The 20,086-nt window shown below is 50.6% G+C and overlaps 1 protein-coding gene across 12 annotated transcripts in view; it reads right to left on the bottom strand.

The window, feature by feature from the left end:
- GNG7 (G protein subunit gamma 7) overlaps nucleotides 1-20,086 on the bottom strand; it is a 79,190-nt gene that overhangs the window by 5,601 nt on the left and 53,503 nt on the right. For 9 of the 12 annotated variants that reach the window (XM_037384048.1, XM_037384051.1, XM_037384054.1 and 6 more), the window contains one exon: nucleotides 2,752-2,870. In XM_037384048.1, the coding sequence (XP_037239945.1) occupies nucleotides 2,752-2,832 (81 nt within the window). In that variant the 5' untranslated portion in view covers nucleotides 2,833-2,870. Of the gene's footprint in view, nucleotides 1-2,751; nucleotides 2,871-3,893; nucleotides 5,112-5,133; nucleotides 6,141-20,086 lie in introns of those variants that run through there. The other 3 variants (XM_037384055.1, XM_037384056.1, XM_037384045.1) reach the window with 3 other exon arrangements.

Raw genomic sequence — 20,086 nt, 5'->3', positions numbered from 1 at the left:
GAGGGGGACGAAAAGCACCGAGTGCCACCTCCCCGCTCCAGCTCTCCCGCTCCATCACAGCACTGCTGGGGGTCATCCACCCTGCACACAGCCAGCGCCCCGGCCGCGGGCACCCACGGAGCGATGCAGCCTGCCCGGCAGGACTTTGCAGTCGCGTGCTGTGGTTATTCCATCTTTCAGCAGCAAAACCCAGAGTGCGAAGCCAGGAGGAGAAACGGCGCTTGTGACAAAACCCCGGGTCTCTGCAGCTTTGGGCAAACCACTCAAGCTGTGCTTCCACGCTGCAGGGTGGGCATCCTTCTCCCTTTTTTTTGATGCCTCCTGGAAAGGCAGGTCCAGAGACTGCATCAGACAAGGTGCTTTCGTGGGAGCCTCTAGGTATTCTTGCAATATTAAGTATTTGTGCCCTAACCAGTAAGGAACACGTCTAACGAACACCAGCTGCTGCTGGCCTGCATTTAAACATACTTATCACGTACAGTGGGATCCAAGAGCCAAACTGCTCTGCAGAGACAAGGTCAAGGCTCTGCCTTAAACCTATTACTCACGTAAGACAGTAATTACTCCTAATCTCAAAGCAAAGCAAGGGGAAAGAGATTAGCGAGCTGGCAGCATGGCTGAACCTGTTATGAGAGCAAGTGGCCTGGAAACCTCTGTGCTCCAGCTTCAGCTGCGGAAGCGAAGGGAAGGCTGAGCCGGACGCAGCTGGCAGGAGTCAGGCCCTTCCCCAGGTGTGTACGGCTGTGCGGGCTGGGGGCAGGGAAGCAGCGCGGCGGCAGGGCTCTGCTTCGGCTGCAGCACCCGGCGCCCCGTCAGACCTCACCGGGAGGGACCGGAGGGCATTCCTCCCTCGGCTGCTCTTGCTGCCAGCACAGCTTCACCAACAGCTCCCGGGGCAGCGCATCCCCCTCCTCTCACAAGGGTATCAGCTCATTCACCTGCAGGTCAACGCATGTCTCGCTGACCTCAGCCGCGAGGTCCGGAGAGCTGGAGCAGGCGTGTGACACCCTGGTTGGGAGCTGGTGGGCTTGGCACGCTCCCCGAGAGCTGGGTTTGCGGATCACAGCCTTACTGCAAGCTCGCCCAGACAGCACGTCTTCGCCACTCAGCCTAAATAGCAGCATGTTGTGGTCCCACCACTGTTGTTCTTTCCCAGTAAAGCATTTAAGATAGTCCCAGCTACAAAGGTTGTTAAGTATACACACACCCTCCTTCCTCCTCGGCATGCACGGTTTGGGATCCTGGAGCTGAGACACAGTAATTCTTAGCAGAGTCAGTAACGTCTGTGCTGGGGGAAGACCTGTAATTTATTCTGTCTTCCCTAAAACAGCCTTGCTGATGGGTTCATCACTATAGTCTGGAAAGTGGTGGCCCTAAAAACAGCCACAAAACCTCACGGCTTTAAAAAAAAAAAAAAAGAAAAAAAAAAAAAAAGAGAGATAACTCAAAGCAACAACAGCAGCTCCACCTGCACAGCAAAGCCAGAGATGACAGAGGACCTGCTGCTGCAGAAGTAGCAAGGACTGAAAGTCAAAGAAACCATTCTTTGACCAAGAAACAAAATTAAAAACTATCAGGTGGATTTAACACCCGTGCATTTAACAATATTTCAGTTTCACTGTGCCCTTCACCACCAGCGTAGGGGTTTCCTTTGTGTCATTTACTGAAAGGTGACTTTCCCTGACTGCATCTCGCCCCTCCCCTCCTTCCTGCCCCTCTGGGGAGTTTCTTGGAGGGACGGGCAGTGGTGCAGCCCCACCACTGCTGCCCACCAAGGCAGGGAAAGCCCAGATGCAGCGTGGCTGCAGAGCTGGGTGAGGAGTGCAGCTCCTCCATGGCTTAAAAGGCGTAAATTCAGAGCGTGCCCCGGGGCGCCTTGCTCCCAGAGCGAGCACTTGCTGCCCACATGCTAATATTTGTCTCCAGCAAAGGCTGCTCCCCAGGGCTCACGTGGCCGAACAAGGCCAGGGACAGCAATCACTGAGCTGGTTCCCAGAATAGAGCAAAAGCTCCTGGAGGACCCAGTCCCCGACTCTCAGGGGACGCTGTGGCTGTGAGCACATTACCTGCTCCAACCCCCCACTGCCAAAGGGAGCTTTATTTCTGGGGCTCCTTTGCTGCCCCAGTAGATGACTGGTGAGCCAGCACACAGCTGAGAATAGACTCCAGTTTGCTATCCTGGACAACTGCAGCACAAAATTAACTTTCCCTCGTTCTACCATAAACATGCCTCAAACCAGAGTGAAGGTGTGCCACCGTCCTTTTTCATTTGCGAGAGATGGGAATAGCAGCAGCTGAGAAGTAACTGCGCAGGCAAGTAACTTTCTGAGACAAAATGGATATGGGCAGTGAAGCCAACCTGCAAAAAAATGGGGCAACAAGACTGGAAGGCACACGAGCATGCCTGGCGGAGCTGGGCTGGGGCCGGCGCCTGCAGCTTCAGTGCTTTACAGGTTGCATGTGCCCAGCTGAGCCCCACTGACTTACTGCAGAGGCTGGTCTGCCCTGGGATGGCACAGCCACCTCTGACAGCTGGGAGGAGCTGCCCAGGCTGCGCCCTTACCTCCTGGTACGAGCAGTGCCTGCAGGAAAAGGTCTTGTCTAGAAATGCTGCAATATGTGAGCCGGAGGCGTCACAGCAGCATGCATGTGCTCGGGGAAAACCCAAAGCACTTGCCCAAGGACCGTTCCCGCTCTGTCCCTGCCCATCCCAGGCATGGCACGCCATGCTGCTCCAGCTCCCATGCTCACCTTGATCCTCTCGATGCCGGCTTCGATGCGGAGCTGCTCCACCAGCTTCCGGGCCTGCGCTATGTTGTTAGTTGTGGACATTGTCTGCCATCGGCTCCAGGCCCCAGCACGCGAGAATACTGCAAAAGAAGGAGGGGGTGGGGTGGGGGTTTGGCATCGTGCACGAAGCTGCCGTGCCACCATGCACAGTCTCAACAAGGGTCTGTGTCCCACCACCAACAGCCACGTGCAAAGGGCTTCCACGAGCTCTAAACTGATGACACCAACTTAACGTTTCCTGATTTTGCTTCAAGTTCTCCTTTCCTTTAACAGCACTCTTTTCAGCCTTTTTTTAAATTAAAAATAAACCAAACAGAAACTTGCCGACGAGAGGGGAAAAATGAAACTTTTTTTCTGCAGAAAGCCCTGCCAGATGTATTCAACTGACTGACTGGAAAAGCGAACCGAAGTTTTCCAGCCCGTGTAACCTGCCATGTGCTGCTGGCAGCGAGCCAGGCAGGGGGAACACGGACGGGAATGCTGCTCGGCCGTGACCACACACAGTTCCTGGATGTTCACCCTCACTTTCTATCTCCTTGTCACACCGCCACCTTTGTCCTGCCCTGACTCCTGTGCCAGGATTTCCTTGGCATAGCGAGGCTCCAAGCAGCAACTAGAAAGACTTGACACCATGCAAACTCAGACCTATGCTATTAATCCATTATTTTGCAAATTGATGTCCCTCAAAAGAGCAGAGTAAAAAATGAAGAGCTATTGATGGTCCCAGGCTGGGTGGAAAGCCAGGGCTCAGGCAAGAGGCAGAGGTTTCTCAGATGCCAAAGCACTGCATGGAAGCAGGGGACAAGCAGCAAGGCATGGGCACAGATATGGGGGGGAAGCAAAAGCATGAGAGGCACCAACAGCTCATGTCTCAAACGAACCTTCCACAAAAATGGTGCAAAATAAGGGCCTGCCTGAATGTGGAAATGAGCAGAGCACTGCAGGGCAAGCTGGAGCCAGGGCGCAGCAGGACCAGAGCTTTGCTGAAGCACAACTCCTTTCTGTGTGCCAAGTGTCCGGCCTTCGAGGGTCTTGTGGACCCCATCCAGCTGTCAAACCCTGCACCTATCCCCAGCTGTGCTGACTGTGGGGCTTTAATGTACCTGTCACCCATCTGGGTGCAACCTGCACGTGAGGCTGCGTCCCTGCAACCCCCATGCTGCAGCCGGGCGTCCCAGGTTAAATAACCTTCCTCGAAATTTCAAAGCAGCAACTGAAGAAGTTTGTCTATGAGACCAAAATAATCCATCACTGCCATTGGGACTGGAGCTGTGGGGTAGCAGCCAGGGCTGTGGCATGCTGGAGGGCAGCTCTGGCCACGCTGTCCGAGCCCGACTGCCGTGGCCAGACACCGCTCTCAGGTCATTTCTTTCTGATCATCTCCATGGGGCTGCTGCAGAGGTGTCAGGAAAAGTCGCTTCCTTGCCCTGCCCGGCAGTGACTCAGCCCCTGACCAGTCTGTAACGGTGGGGAACAGGGGGAGAGGGCTGCAGTGAGTACCACCTCCCACCTTCCACCGCCTGACAAACCAGGAGAGGATGCTGGGAGGAGGAAAGAGCCAAAGCAAACACAGGGTCAGATACCAGTGGCGCTCCCAGCGCCCCAGCCAGCCGCCCACTGCAGCCCTTCTGTGCTAGCTTTAATTAGAGACTCCTTCAGTCTTCTCCCCAGGACCGGCAGCTTCAAAGCAGATGCTGAACTGCTGCCTTTACTGGGGGGAAAAGAGAGGGGAGTGTCTGCCCCATCTAAAATCCTAGCAGACTTGAGCTGTCTCGCCTATGTTTAGACATTAAGGGAGTTTATTTCAGACCACAACAGCACTCTTGGGGATTATTTTGCTTGGCAGCAGCATGCAACGTGCGCTGCACTTTTCAATCCCTGAACGGCCTCAGCTTCATTTGCAACACTGAATGCTGTGGGAGAAAACAAACGGTGCTTCAGCCAGCGTTACCAACTCTGCCATGGGACAATTCCCTGAATTAGCAGGGTTATTTGGAAATCTCTGCCTCTCCGGTCCTGGAAGACATTAGTCAGGGCAATGGGGAGCCACACTGTTGAAATAAAGTTTGGCACTGTGGAAGCTGGGAGAAAGAAGCGGGCTGGTCCCTGGGGGAAGGATCCTCCTTCCCTGCTCTGATATGAAGCACTCCAAAATAGTGCAGGCAGCATTAGGGCCAGGAAAAGCTGTCTCAAAGTCAAGCTCTTTCTACATCTGTACCTTGAACTTGAAAGACCTCCCTACTGCAAACAGTGCACTCCTCATTGACAAAACAGTTGTTCACCTGGATAAAGAGTTAGCAGGCAGCTGGAGGAAAAAAATACAAACAATCAGATATAATTTACGTTTGCAGCAGCACGAGATCACCTGCTTGTACTTTCCCAGCTTCCTGTTTATGGAACAAGGCTGATGAATCAGTCGAGGGCAAGTTACTTAAGGGAACTTCTGCATCTGCTGCAGCACCGGGAGATGCAAAGCCTGTGTGCCCGTTCCTGCAGCATCCCGTGGCTCGGGCTGCACAGGGGACACCAGCGGGGCTGAAGAAAGGATGAGTTTTGCCAAGCACAGCATGGAGAGTCCTGCTGCACGGCAGGAATTATCAAACTAGTGTCTTAAAAGTCCTTGGCAAGGGGGAGAAGTTTTACTCCCTGCTCTCCCTGTAGCCCAGTTTCATGGTGTCTTTGCAAAGCAAAAGCAACACTTCAAAATCAGAAATGATGCTTTACTGGGGTCATTACAGTGTCAAAGCCGGCAGGCACCTGCCTTTTCCTGCCCCTGTGCTGCCAACCGCTCTCCAGCTATCCACCATCACCTGCCAGCCAGTGAGACCCTGCGCTGCCTACGGCAGCGATGCACTTTGCCTCTCCCAAGCGTAAAGTGCAGCGTCCATCTCCACTGAGCACAGTCAGTAGTTTTATAGCAGCAAAATCTGCAGCAGCAGCTTCTGCTTCCTCCTCAGCTTCTGTCACCCAGCAGCCACGATGCAGGGCTCCCTCCGGGAACTGGGAACTGAGGGAGTGGCTCCCCGCATGCCGTGCTGATGGCGCGGTTCCTCTTACAGCACGTCAAACTTCCAAGTACAAATTTCAGCAGCCGAGCTCTCAGAAACATCAAGGGGAGTCTCGCTGGATGCAGATCCTCCTCCAGCTGCAGCCCGCAGTGGCTGCCCATCCCTAAGGCTCCTCCATGGCTCCCAGTCCAGACTGGCCAAGCCAGATCGGGGTGGTTGGGTTGGCACCGGCACTGCAGCCGTGTGGTCCCAGGCTCTGCAGAGCCAAGCAGGACCTGCATCACCTTCCAGCCCGGGCTGCTGGTGTGGGTCAGGGAACCCGGCCATGCTTCAGGACCGCTGCTGCCCGGCAGGAATTTAAAACCAGCTTCTGTTACCTTGGTGAATAATTAACCGAGCGCGTCATTAGCAACTGGAGATCATCAATACAAAAGATGCAGTGGGTTGCTGCACAGCACACGAAGGGCGTCCTCAGGATTTTTTAAAAGCCAAAACAAACTTTAAAGATGTCATTAAGCAGGCTTATAGGGGTGGGTAAATAACTCGTGAGGTAAAGGAATTTGGAAAAAAGCCACACAGAAGCAGAGTAAAGTATGTGTGATGCAAACCAGGATGACATGCAGGACGCAGTTACATTGTCCCTTTTCCAATCTTTACATTTTAAAGAAATCAGCATTTGGAAAAGGACGGGAAGGTGATGTCTGCAGCTGGGCCTGGGGAGGAAGCCCAGGACAGTCAGGACACCCAGACGTTGTGCACATCCTCCTGCCTCCACTCCGTCATCTGAATGCGGAGAAATAATCCGTACAGCCAGGCTTCCTTCTGGCAAGGCGGGCGAAGCCTTTGGTGCTTGGCCACGACTGCCCCTGCCCACGGAGAGCGGCCGGCGCCTGGCCAGGGCAGACTGGCCCTTTCCTGGTATCTCCTCGTGACTCTGCACAACGACCACGCCGCTCACATTTTGCTGAGTCACGAACAGACATCGTTCAGCAGGAAATAAATCTTCCTGCATCTTTGCCAGAGCAACTTCTGCCCTCCTGGCTAACCCATCTTCCGCTTCTCCCCGGCAGCATTCCTGGGAAGGGCAGCACTGCCCAGGGAGGACAACCCAATTTTCAGAAATGACTCCTATTGCGCTAATGCAACGTTCACTTGGCATGCTGTTTTCATGCTGTCGTGTAAGCAATTCCAGGAGGGCTTAAGTCATCAGACGGTCTTGCAGCTCTCTGGGCTGCTGTCCCTGTTCCTCCAGCAGCAGAGCGATCTGGCAGGCAGCTGCAGATCCCAGACTGCGGAGGTATTAACAGGGCTCGGGCTGCAGCAACATTTCGCACCTCTCTGGTTGTAGGATACTGCATCGAGAAGTTAAACACTGAAAATTAATAAAAAGTGAGAGAACACAAGAGCACGGGTGATGATAATATTATCCAGTGGTGTTTCAAGGTCAATGCCAACAAAAGCAGCAGTGAGGGAGGGTTATGAAATCTTGCAGCAAGTAAACAGGGAGCCAGGAGTGAGGCGAGGGGCAGAACAGGCTCAAGAGTGAAGCAAACAAGTCCCAAGTTACCATTTGGCTCCAGGGCAAACATCCCGCGAGCACTTCTGCCTATTTTAGGAAAAGCACTTGAGGACAGAGTCCCAACAGTTCAGTTAGGATAAATTCTGGGACAACCAGGATTTGCTGTTTTAAACTGGTTTGCATATGTTGAACCGAAAGCAGGTCAGGATGCTCGTAACTGTGTCCTGCATCAGCTCAGTCTTTGACTCAAGAACAACCACAAATGCCCTCTTCAAGACCAGGTTTTGCCATTAAACAAAAGAGTTTAAAGGATCACAGTAAGAGTTACAGGAGCAGGTTTCTTGTGTTCGCATTCTTCATGTACCTTCAGCAAAAAAGGTTTTTCAGTGCTTACAAAGCAGGGTGCTTCAGGCAGCATGTTACTATCGGTACTCCAGTGGTGTTTCTGCGTGTTCCAAGCATGAAAAGGCATTTATACAGGATTGTTTTCCACTTTCGGTACCCAGTATCTGTTCTGCACAGCCCTCTGACGCCAGAGCAAGACTGACTTATGACTATGAAGCAAGCACCTCTGCTTCTCACTGAGGTTCTCTTTTTCATAAGCTAATTCTTCATGTACCAGGTAGCTTGCAAAGGTAATGATTTGGGCTACTTTAGGGGGTAAAAAAACCCCAACCAAAACCAGTGCAGCCCTTGAGTCAGAAGTGTGCAGCAACAGTGGTGACAGCAGTGCTGGCAGTGACGAGCTGTGACTCAGCACAAGCTCCGTGTTGAAGCAGACGCCTCCTCAGTCGAGCATCTCTGTCTGGCTCTGAGCAGGGCTCTGCCCGCTCAGCCCTTTCATCCATTTCCCAAGCCTGCCCTGGCAGCGCTTCCCAGCTCTGCTCGGAGGCAAGGGATCGCGGCAGGGAGCAAGGAAGCATCCACAGGAAACACGGAGGGACCCTTCGCCTCACCCTGCCCTCGGCACCACACCGAAACATTACAACAGGATCCAGGTCACGAGGACGAAACTGCCACCCTTGGCATCGCAGCATGCCGAGAAACCAGGCTTGCCTCAGCACGCCTCTGATCTGCACCTTGCGAGACGCACGGCCCTGCGCTGCAAGACTGACACCCCACACTGTTAATCATTGACTCTGCACAAACCCCTTTCTCTTTTATGCAACCGGTGGCACCTGCACGCTCCCACCCGCAGCTTCTCTGCCGAACGGCAGGAAGCATTACGCTAGGAAAGAAATATGCACTGATCCCTCTGGTTTCTGAATTCTTCCCATGCTTCTCATAGCTGGAAGCAGCCACTCCTAGCAGGCTAAATAAACAAGTGAACATCTGAGTAACTGCCAGAGTTATGCTTCTTTTGTCTCCCCCCCCCCCCCCCCCCCCCCCGATAAAAAAACAACTATGAGATTGGTGCGTATGGATGCCCTTGTGCTCGAGCTGCCAGATGGAAGGCACCGGAGAGCACACCTGCACAGCCCACAGCAGCACCTTCCAGCCATCCTCCTGCTGTGACGGGGTACCAGGGCACATGGTGCTGATAGAGGGATGAGGGGAGATGGCTGGGGTAGGAAGACACGCTCCTGGATTTCAGCCTTAACTAGACTGTGCTTCTAAAGAGCAGCTCAACCATCAGCAGCGTTTCACTGCTGCACAGCACGCGTGCGTTCACTGGAGGATGAGATGCCCCACGCCACCGAGATGGCACCAACTCTAGAGCCATGGAGGTGCATAAACCCATCTCCCACACAACCACGGGCAATGCTGCATCAGCAGCCCTGCCTGGCAGCCCAGGGGCATCGACCCTGGCTGGAGGGGCGAACCCCCCAGCCTCACCGAGTTCTGGAGCAGCTCCCTCCCAGACGAAAGCCTACAGCCCCTCCACCGGGGCCCTGGACCGGGGCCAGGCGCCTGCCGCAGCCCCGGCACGGAGCAGAGCAACACACACCTCACTGGAGCGATCCCGCGCCGGGCTGGTGCCAGGAAAAGGGGGGGGGGGGAAGACACCCACAGAAGGTGAGTCTGAGACTGGTAACCCAGTGTAAACCCGCCCGGTGGTTACTGCTTTTAAAGATGACCTCATGCTTTTTTGGAACAGAAAAAGGCTGTTAGGGCAATGGCATTTACTCCTTGTCTGGGCAGAACAAAGCCGGCTCCATTTTTCTTTTACACTTCCTGCATCAGTAGCTTAACAGCTGAATAAGCTATTGAATTTTTTCCTGAGTGCAGCAATTTTTCCCTTTTTTTTTTTCACCCCTCCTTTAAGACCTCCAGATTTCTATGGCGTGGGACAATACTCGGGGAGAGCCAAGCAAGGAGCTCAGCTGAGGAGCCATCCCAGGATGGAGAAATGCTCCTTAAAGAGGCAGTGGTGGGAAGCACTGGGCTTCGCTCTGCCTCTTGCTCAGGTTGAGGGTTTACACACATTTTGTTGTTGAAATGATCCAGCTTATTTTCCACACCTTGTTCTGCATCACCTGCAGCCCAACCAGCATGATGAGCAGGGGAGAGTGGCAGGGACAGATGCTGAAGCATTTCACTTTAGCGGTAAACAAGTTACCAAAGTGCCCGTAAGCTCCTTTAGATTTGTAAAACGTCCCTTCACGCTGTCCCTCCCCAGATAAATTGCAGCCTCCTTGCAACAGGTTGTAACTAGGCCACATTATTTAAAGATACTTCATGTCCCTTCTGCAGCCAGCAGCTCCAGCCTGGCAGTGACAGACCCTTCAGAGCTGCTAGCACAGGGGCCAAGTCTTGCACTCCAGCCCACTTTTAATATATCAGAAGCTTTGAATCACATTATTACCAGGTCAAGAGAAATCTTATCCTAAATTTCAGGTCCATACTAAAAGCAATTTGTCTTTTGGGGTTTATTTTTTCCCCCAGTTCCAGTATCTTGGTACGACTGCTTCCAGATGGAAACCACCCAACGCAACGTGTCAGAGCTTTGGGGTTTTTTTTTGACACACAGAAGTAAATTTGCTTTTTTGCACAATCTGGGTGGTAAAGCAGAGTGTTTGCTTTCCTATTTATGTTGCAGCACAGACACTCCTGAGCTCTGAGTGGAGTCTCTGGGGTTTCCCCAAGGGAAGGGAGTATCCCTATGGCAAGGCATGTCTCCAGCAAAAATGGGGACTGCAGCACGAAGGCAGGCAGAGCAGCATCCAGCTGAGGTGCACGGTGACACGGGGTACAGCCCTGGTGCCCTAGAAGTTTCTGCCCAAAATTTCAGAGGAGGCTTTACAAGCAGCATGGCTGCTTGCCACCTTCCTGGGTGTCTGTGTCACAAGTTAACAGTGACCAGCATGCAGTACAGATGTAGGAGAGAGGGCGTGTGCCTCATACAGCTCTGCCTTTACCAGAAGATCCATTAATTGCTGAAGGATTTTGTCACTTGCACTGCTCTAGTTTCAAACTGGCCAAGGGTTTTGGAAGGAGAGAGCATCCCTAGAGACCTGTAGCTCCATTTCCTTCCCATTAAAGGCAATGATTACCTGGCTGAGAGAGCGTGAAATCCTGCAGGATACATCTGCCAGCTAAGCTGCAGGGCATTCAAGAGAATTTGGTTCCAGGGTAGCCCGAAGCCCTCCCACCATTAACTGGCTCTGTCATATTAGGTCTGGCTTGAAACTCCCCCTTCTCTCCGATTTATCTGCAGCAGCTTTGGTGCCAGCTGGGTGGGGACCTCTGGCAGGACTGCCACAGCAATTACACACAATCACCACCCCGGTGCTGCAGATCGCGTACCATGAGTCACCGCAGCACATTCCAACCTTATTTTTAGGCCAAGCATTAAAAAAAAAAAAAATAAAAAAATCACAGCACAAAGGTATTTACATCAGCTGTTACCTGGAGCCATCACCCGGAGGCTGTAGGACAACCAGTAAGGCACTGGGTTTGAAATGCAAAGCCAGCTGCACTTTCAGGTGTGTTCTTGGCTCGCGTGTTTGGGAGCTGCAGATACATTTGTGGTGCACGGGAGAACTGGCTGTAATAGCAACAGCAGGCATCCCTGGAAGGATCTGGCTACCCTCTTGAAGGTCTGGAGCCCCCATGGGGCTCATGAATTAGTCCACAGTACAATACAGGTAGCCAGATACGTAATAAATACTCCACCGTATAATTTAAACTAGGAACCAAAGCTGGGCTTCAGTCGAGGTGCTTAAGGGCTGTTATGGGTTGAGAGTAGTAAATAAATCAGAACTTGCACTGCAAAGCCTGCTCCATCCTCATCCGTCCTGCATTTCTGGTCAGTGCAGTCACAGATAAAAGTACAGAGGGGAAAACCAGATCCCTGCACACAAGCAGCGAGTGCTCACAGCTTCCACAGCAGTGCTGCTAGGAGACCCAGGCCACAAAACGTCGTGGTAGCTACCTATTCCCCGTGTGCTGTGAAACTCAGCGCTCTTTGCCAGCATTAGCAGCAGCAATTTAAGAAGGAAGGATGAGCAGAAAAGCAGAACAAGCTCCAACACCGGTTTCGGTCGCCCGTGCAGGTGTGATCTGTGCACAGCAGCTCCAGTGCTGCACCCCAAAACCTCTCACCCCCCGGCACAGCATTACAGGCTCTCGCTTTGAATCTGCTCCTTTCCAGTCACCTGCAGTTTCCTCTCCCACTTCTCAGTGCCCAAGATGACTAAGCCATATAAATGCCATTCCTCTGCTTGCAGAAACCATCGCAAGAACACATGGGCCCCCCAACACCCTGCATATCTCCCCGGCCCCCCCCCCCCCCCCCCCCCCAGCACAAATGCCTTCTCTTCAGATGCACAGAAAGGAGAACTTCCTCGCTGCTCTTCAAAATCAGGTTGTAAATTAATGCACTTCAAGCACCATTGAAACTCTGCTGCTCCACAACTGTCTCAGCAAAATATTAATCACCGCTGTGAAGATTCTTAAACTCAAGGACATTTATGATCTTTTAAGTAAATACATGCTCTTCGAACATCTTCATGAAATGCAAGCTAACCGATTCTGTAAAGAAAAGGGATGGAAGAGCGAGTGCTTCACACAGAGCTCTGAAATGAAGGCTGGTTTGGGGGTCTGGCTTGTTGAAAATTGCCCACTGTCAAGTCCAGGAATATCTGTGCTTTGCTTAAGCAATGCTGCGCTGTGGGTGGTGCCCCAGACAGAACCCCCACCCAGGCACCCACTCTTTCTTTCCAGAAAGGGGGCTATGAGGAATAACGCTGATGTTTTGCCCTGGCTATAAATGCAATTCCAACTCAGGCTTGTGTCTTCAATTATGGCCTGAAAAGAAAGAGGTACCGACCTACTGGTTTCAGTGGGCAAACTGAGGACTAAATACGTATATCCTGGCTAGACCACCGTGGAGTTTGTCCTTGTCTGGGAGGGCTTGATAGCCGCTCCACATTCAATTGGGAGGGTATAAGACTAAGCAGGAAGCTGGGCTGTGTCACGGCACAGGAGTATGAAGTTATAGAAGGAGATAAAAGAAAGGGAAGTTTAGGCTGAATATCACAAAGCTTCCTGAGAATTTCCCATAGCTCCCAAGATCTGAGCTGGGAAATGCTGCAAGCATTAGCACTCAAGACATTTAAAGCAGGCAGGGGAAGTTTTAACATGGCACAGTGTCTGATTCCCTTCTTTACTGAGTGCACAAAGGCTATTCCAGCTGCACCGCAAGGTCACATGAATGTACCAGCCTCATGTGCTGAAGTTACTTCATCGTGAGATCAGCAGATTTTAGGGCATCAGCCATGACACAGCTGAGCGAGCAGCCTGCAGCCAGCCTGGCAGTTCCCTCTGCTGTGCAACTCCTTGGGTGCTGAGTGGGCGGAAAGGTTTTGAAATGATTTCTGAGTTTCCTACAGATAAGAAAATGCCCCAAGAGGGAGAACCCTCCGATTAAAGCAGCCACATTCACCTTCCCCCAAACCCGAAATGCAGCATCACACTAACACAACGCTGTCATCTTCAGATGTCCCTGGACCAAAACTTGAACAGGCAGGGCAATGCAGAATGACTGCCAGCCACCCCCCCGTTTTAAAGCAGAGACCCTTTGGTCACTGCTGTTTGTGTCCACACAGGTTCCTCTCTGAGATACTACCTTTAGTGCTGCCCAACGTCGAGCTTTGCAGCACCATGTTAACAGCAAGCCTCCACCGTCTACCTGGCAGACCCAAAACCAGGCTACGTTGGAAACAGTAAAAGGCGATGCCAAACTTTTTTCTAAGGGAAAAGGAAAGAAAACAGAGATGAGGGCACAGGTCTGAGTCAGCTGGCAGAGCTGCGGTGCTTTGGTGGAGAAAACAGCAGAGAATTTACCCGTCAGTAATACACAGCTATTAAAAGAAACAAGTCCCTGACCTATCTACGCTCTCAAGTCACCATAATGCCCAGATAAAATTCTGTCCTTTAAAAGTTATCACCAGAGTAAGTCTCCTTCTGAAAACTAATAAACAGCCAGTATCTTCTCATGCCACACAAGCATTCCAATTCAAAGCCACCTCTCTGCTCACAGTTTGTGAGCAGCATGCTTTTAGTTTTCATCGTCTCAAACTTATTTTGCTTCTCCCCAAAACAGGATCACATGTTTAGCAAGACAGTTAGCCACATGGAACTTAAGGAAAATGACAAGAAAGCCCTAAAATAAGAATTCAAGGCAAATACTGTGAGGATTAGCCTTTATTAGGAGCATTGTGCCAATTATAGTCTCTATTCACTAGAAGATACTGGGGACTTCTGCAGGGCTTCAGAGAGCGGTTGTGCTGAGCAAGCCTGGCAGAGCGTGTTTATTGAACTTCACACAGCTCTGCGTGCAGGGGATGGAAAGGGCAAGGAGTTTGGTTTCAAGTAATTTCAAGTTTTCATTGTGGAAAGAGTGTTTCGTGGGAATTACATCAGAACCGCAAACTACAATATACTCATTGTATCGCTCAGCGTAGCTTGCTCAACGCTTCTCAAGATAGGGAACTGGTAAATAATCGGGCAACACAGCTGTTACGAATCCTCCCGGCACAATATGCCCCTCAGCTACCTTTTCTTGTGTTATGGAAAAAGAAACAGGGTTTGTTCATTACACTGACTGCAGCTATTATACCTACGTGCATTCAAATCGTGTTTCCAAGTAGCTAAAAATAGCTTTCCAAGCACTCTTCAAGCAAGCAGCAGTTTACCCGTGTTTCATTGTTTTCAGCCAGTTTGCAGTTACCCCTCCAGCAGAGTATCCTGCCCCAGCAGGATCGAGCTTAAATAACCAGATGAGCAATCCCTCGAGCTGCGGCGGAGGGTGTTTTCCCCCGGAATCGGCGCTGACCCAACGTCGCAGTTCCAGTCAGCGGGGAGGCGGCACACAGAGACCAGACATCTGATCCCACACACGTGTGAATAAGCCTGGAAGCCGAATTCACTGTCATTTAACCTTTTATGACTTTTATGTACACACACAGAGAGACCTCTCGTTACCACTCGGCAGGCTGAGCTGGGGGCAGCGTGGCCCGGTTACCCGGGGTGATCAGCCTGTCCCCATTACCCCAGTGTCATGGCAGAGATGCCATCTGGGAGGCTTAGCTGGGGTCACCTGATGCTTGAGGACAAGATATCCCACACTGAGGAACTCGGGCCATCTGCTCCAGCGTCACTCTTACTTGTTGACCTTCGGACCAGAATTCAAGGCTGATTTATTTCCTTCTAGGCTCCTGCCTGTGCTGAAGCCGAGGAGTTCAGGGCGAAGTCTCCCCCTTCAGCTCACTTTCTGCAACGTCAAAAATCAAAAAGATAGCAGCACAGGTGCCATGGAAGGTTATGGGAATTAATCCCCCCAGCCTAAGGCGGAAGGTGTGCTAACTGCCCCCCAGATTTATCTGTTTTGGATTCTGTTCCGTTCCAGCATCCGCAGAAGATGAGTATTGGCATCCATCAAGCTTAGATGGGGGGGGAAAAAACCAACCACCTGAGTTGATGGCAAAAATATTTACTGAAAAATTACATACCTTCTGTTCGACTGCAGGAAGATAAACGATCCTCTTTGCATGACTTCTCTAGACAAGCCACACAGTACTGGGAAGCAGCATTCAGCTGATGCTGAGCAAACAAGAAAAATGCTGACTAGCTGGCTGATGAGTCTCGGTATAGCACAGAGCCATGAAGAAACCTCTTCAGGAACGGGAGCCAAAAGCATTGCAGCCTCCTTTGTGTGACCTAAGAGGCTGATACAGGGTTGGCTACAGCACACCTAAACCAGCTTCCAAAGAAAGCATATAAATCAGAGTGTAGTTTTGGCTTTACACTTTGTATCTTCAGAAAGCCTTTTTGAAGACACATTATCAAAACCAGAGCACTCGCAATACTTGGCTCCTGCTGATTGTGTTTGCCCCGCTGGGCAGTGGCTAAAAGGTTGGCCCCAAGGGCCAGATGGTGTTTGCCTCATCACTGCATGTAGAAAGTTGTACTTTTTTGTTTTCAGTCTGCCCCATTTCAAAACACCGTGATATCTTCACTTTTTAAGTGAAAATAAGAGTGGTCTAAATGATAATACTAGGAACTGCTAACTCTGTTCTGCAAAGTAAGGGGAAAGAGTCACCTACCCAGCCGATTAAAATAGAATTGCATACTTGTGTGCTAAGTTCCCAGTTGCTCTATCAGCTAGGTATCTCACAGCACCCAGACAACAATCCCCTAGAGACCTTTAAAGCGCATTTCTTAGCAGAACTTCTAGCATATTTCAACTAGCAGAGCTTGAAACATCGACTGGCATTTGCTTTACTCCATCAACACCACAGAAGAGCTGGTTTTCCAGGTTCACAGACAAGATCTTTAGCATGAGCCACTCATGAGAATTTTTTCCTGCTCGTTAAACCACAATTATTGCCAAGGAATAGCCACATGGAAACCTCTTTACTTGGTGCATGTGCTCTGGACACATCTGGGTCACACCTGCTTGCTTTACCACCAAATTTTTTTCTGATGTTGGTTTTGAAAATGCTTTCTACTTCTGCAGTAAAGAGCCTCCAAAGCTGTAGGTGAGGTTACTCATTACAAATATTCTTAGGGGTAAGGATGTGAGCAGCAAAATGAGCACAGTATAGCTTCGAAATCCTGAATTCAGCTGATAGCAGTTGCATCTTGAGTCAGTGAAGCCATCAGGCACACCCGTATCTGCAGTGAGAGCCTGCAAACGCCTTTCCACACTGCGTGAAACTCAAGTAAGAGACACTCACTCGCTGCTTTTCCTATGGAGTCATCTGAAAGACGCAAACGAACTTGTAAACAGTGCTGGCGTGGAGCAACAGAGGTTTATAGGGAAAGAGATGGAAAGCAAAAATCGCTCCAGACATAATGGTGCCATCAATGAATCAAGGCAACCATGCCCTGAAATGCACAGCGCCTAGACAGACTTGCTAAAGAAAGTTCAACATTGCAACACTTATTAAGTAACGCATTGACTTGACAGCCATGGGCAGTATGTCCAGACACCAACTACAGACCTCAAGCAGCGAGAAAAGAACGGTTCCCACTAACCTAACCCCTAAGAGTCCTTCAGTGACCTTGACTCGAAACAAACACGATCTCTGTTTGTGTTAATATCTCATGTGCTGACAGAGAGCTACTCACAGCTATGAGCAAGGAGAAAAGCGATTCAGGATGGAATTAAGCAACAATCGTGTAATTGCTGGGACGCCAAGCACGCTGCGAGGCTGAGCTGAAGCGAACGGGCACATCCCTGCAGCATGCGTGGAGGACTCATCTCAAGTACTGCATCGCTGCATTAGCCCACTACTGAAGAGCAAAGCAGAATGCCACAACATCTGTCCGGCACCACACCACAGCTGCAGCGCTCCAGGGTCTGAGCTGGTCATGCCTGGGTACGTGCTGCACTAAACACATGTCTCTTTTGCTAATACAAATCCCAAAGCCTCTGACCCCACCCAGTAATTAGCACCCTATTGCTAACCAAGCCTCAGAAACCCCAAGAGAGAATCTTTTTTCATAAAGCAGCAACCTAATCTACACTGGAAAAATTCAGACCCGTAATTCCAACGCTGGTACTGCTGAAAAATCACACCCTATAGCTCGGTGGTAAAGCAAGAACTCGAAGTCTTAGCTACATACTTCAGAAATAATTAACAGCTGGTGGTATCCTGAGGCTGGGCTGGTGTGCCACTTGCTTGTGAGCTGAACCACTCAGGGATGCTCACCCCCTGCCAGAGACTGATTGCAGAAGGGACTCATTTCCATTTGGGGGCCAGCTTTTTCGAATAACACTAGAAATACGAGTGACCTTTTGCAGCAGAGACATCACATGAGCATAACTACTACTGCTTGCTTCATGAACCCATAAAACACGCTGATATGAGAGCAGTCCTATGACTTTCTCTAGTCATCTTGTTTTCATTACCCATGTAGCTACAGAGGGCAAAAATGATGCTCCAGGAGAAACTCACAATGGGTGACCAGAGCTGGGGTCTCCCCCTCCCTCCCTAAGTCAGCTGCAGGCAAGCAAAACCGAAGAGGCTTGCTTCCAAACACGGATGAGGATCAGCCTTGATGACTACTTTTGCACTTGTTTCAACCACCAAAGTAATTACCCTAAAAGAAAAGGCCAGTATCTCCATGTGACTGCAGCGTCTGTGCGGCTGTTTTCAAGCAAACCCCGGGTCTTTTGATAATACTGATGACTGCAACATCATGTGAGGGTTTGCAACAAGGAGCAACTCCTACATCAGAGCTGGAATCCGCTGGGCAGACAGGGAGAGGAAGCAGAAGGTCGTTTTCTTTTGTCTCTCTTACAGGAAGAGAAGTCACATTGGGCTGGCAGCGGCTCAAGTTCTGAGCTCAGGGCTGGGACTGGGAACTGCCGGGGAAAGGCTGGGGCTGGAAATAAGGCAGAGAGGCTAAAAAAAGGAACTTACACATGGTGTGAAAGGGTTGTACCAGAAGGCACGTGAGGCATCTGCCTTCAGGTAATGGGCAACCTTTGGCTCGCTGACTATTTTCATAGGGCTGGTGCTTATATTTAGAAAATCATCTACTACAGATTAGAAAAAAACAGAGATATGCAAAACATTCAAGCTTCCCTGAATTCATGTCATTAAGCAATTGCTATCACACAGTTGCCATCCCGCTCTGCTTAACACCGTACATACCTGAGCGTTGCTGGCACCCGCTCACCTGCACCTCCAAGTCCCAGAGGGCTGCAAAGTCACCCCTCTACTGCAGTTCTGGGAATTACGCAATGGCACGTCCTGCCCCCAGTTTTTATGCACACACTGGACAAGGAACACAGTTCTGCAGTTGCTTTAACCCCCTATTTCTGTATGAACTCACTTGCCAAATGGAGAATTACTTGCGTGTCTGGTTGCTAACTTGAAATCAGAAGGAAGAGAAGGGCGAAAGCTCTCCGCTGCACAGCGGCAATGCAAGTGACACCTGGAGAAGGGTCGGTACCGGCAGCATCTGCTCGGTCACAGACCTGGGAGATAAAATACAGTGCCACGGAGTGCAGGGCCTGAAACTGCATGTTATCACAGAAGCACAGGTATTTCCTTCAGTTGTGTGTCTAAACAGGAAAATGCAGGACACTAAGAACGTTTTTAATAACTTGTCAAAATGAGTCTCTAATCCAGGTGGTCTACTTCCAATTCCACTGTAAACAGAGTTTGAGGCAAAGTATACCATTGAATAAAAAAAAATAATCCGGTCCGATAAAAGTCTGATTTAAGAAACAGATTTCCGTGTACGCTTGGCCGAAGCATGACAAGCCTCCTGCCTCTCCTGGGAAGCATGAACCTCTCCAGCCGCGTGTGCCAGGCACTGGGGACACCGGAGCAGGCACCTGACCGTGTCTCTGCATCGAGCTGCCAGCCAGAGCAGGTTTGCCACCAGCGAGCCTGTTGGCAGCATCAGCCCCGCACCTGGTGGGGAGGGAACAATCCATCCCTGGGGGACCAACCCTTCACAGTGGCAGCACTCACCAGCTCCAGAAGTGCTCGCTCTCATCTACACGTGGATTTACTGCGAATAGCCCTCATGTGCATTCACTTTTAATCCTGAGCAAGAACACTTTGTTCCTGGTTGTTTAATCTGCATTCAAGAAGCATGTTTGTGGGGGAAAGAGATGGTCAAAACATTCTGCAGACTGAGCAAGGACTGGTTAAAAATTAACCTTCTCTGTGTGGGGCTTCCTGCTTTTATTTCTTTCTAAAAGGTTGGCCAGTTTAGTCAGTAAGGGCTCCTAAAACATTTCCATGTAAAGTTAGACCAGACGAGCCTAAATAACCAGTGAGAGATTTACGCTACAACCTTATGCTAAAAGCAACTAGCAGATCTCACACCGTCAATCAAGACTTCTCATTTGTGGGAGTGATGACTGACAGTGATGGCAATTAAGAAAAAGGAGCAATCAGCCCAGTCTTCCCATTTAAACCTAGAACAAAATGCCCAGCTACAACTGGGTTTAGTTAACAATGTAAGGCACTTCTGTTCCAGAGCAGGACTACCTCCAGAGGGGAGACGGACCGGTACAGGCACTAGCCTGTGAGTCCACACACTCCTCAACAGCAGCAGCTTCCTGAGCAGATGAGACCTCGGGCTTTGCCTGCCCACCCTGAGATGTGCCAGACAATTACACCTCACTGCCTTTAAAGAAAGTTTACATAACAGGGACAGAAGCACTTTTAAACGTGCTCCAAAAAAACCACGTATGCTGAAAAGATATTAAAAAGAGGCACCAAATTTAGATCCTGCTTGCCTAGTAAGTGAAGAGCTCGAACAAACGTAATTATCTCAGTAAAAGAGAAAAAAATTA

Source organism: Falco rusticolus, chromosome 4 (genome assembly GCF_015220075.1).
Source record: "Falco rusticolus isolate bFalRus1 chromosome 4, bFalRus1.pri, whole genome shotgun sequence".
In the NCBI taxonomy this organism is placed as follows: Eukaryota; Metazoa; Chordata; class Aves; order Falconiformes; family Falconidae; genus Falco; species Falco rusticolus.
This window is presented reverse-complemented; position numbering and strand designations above follow the sequence as displayed.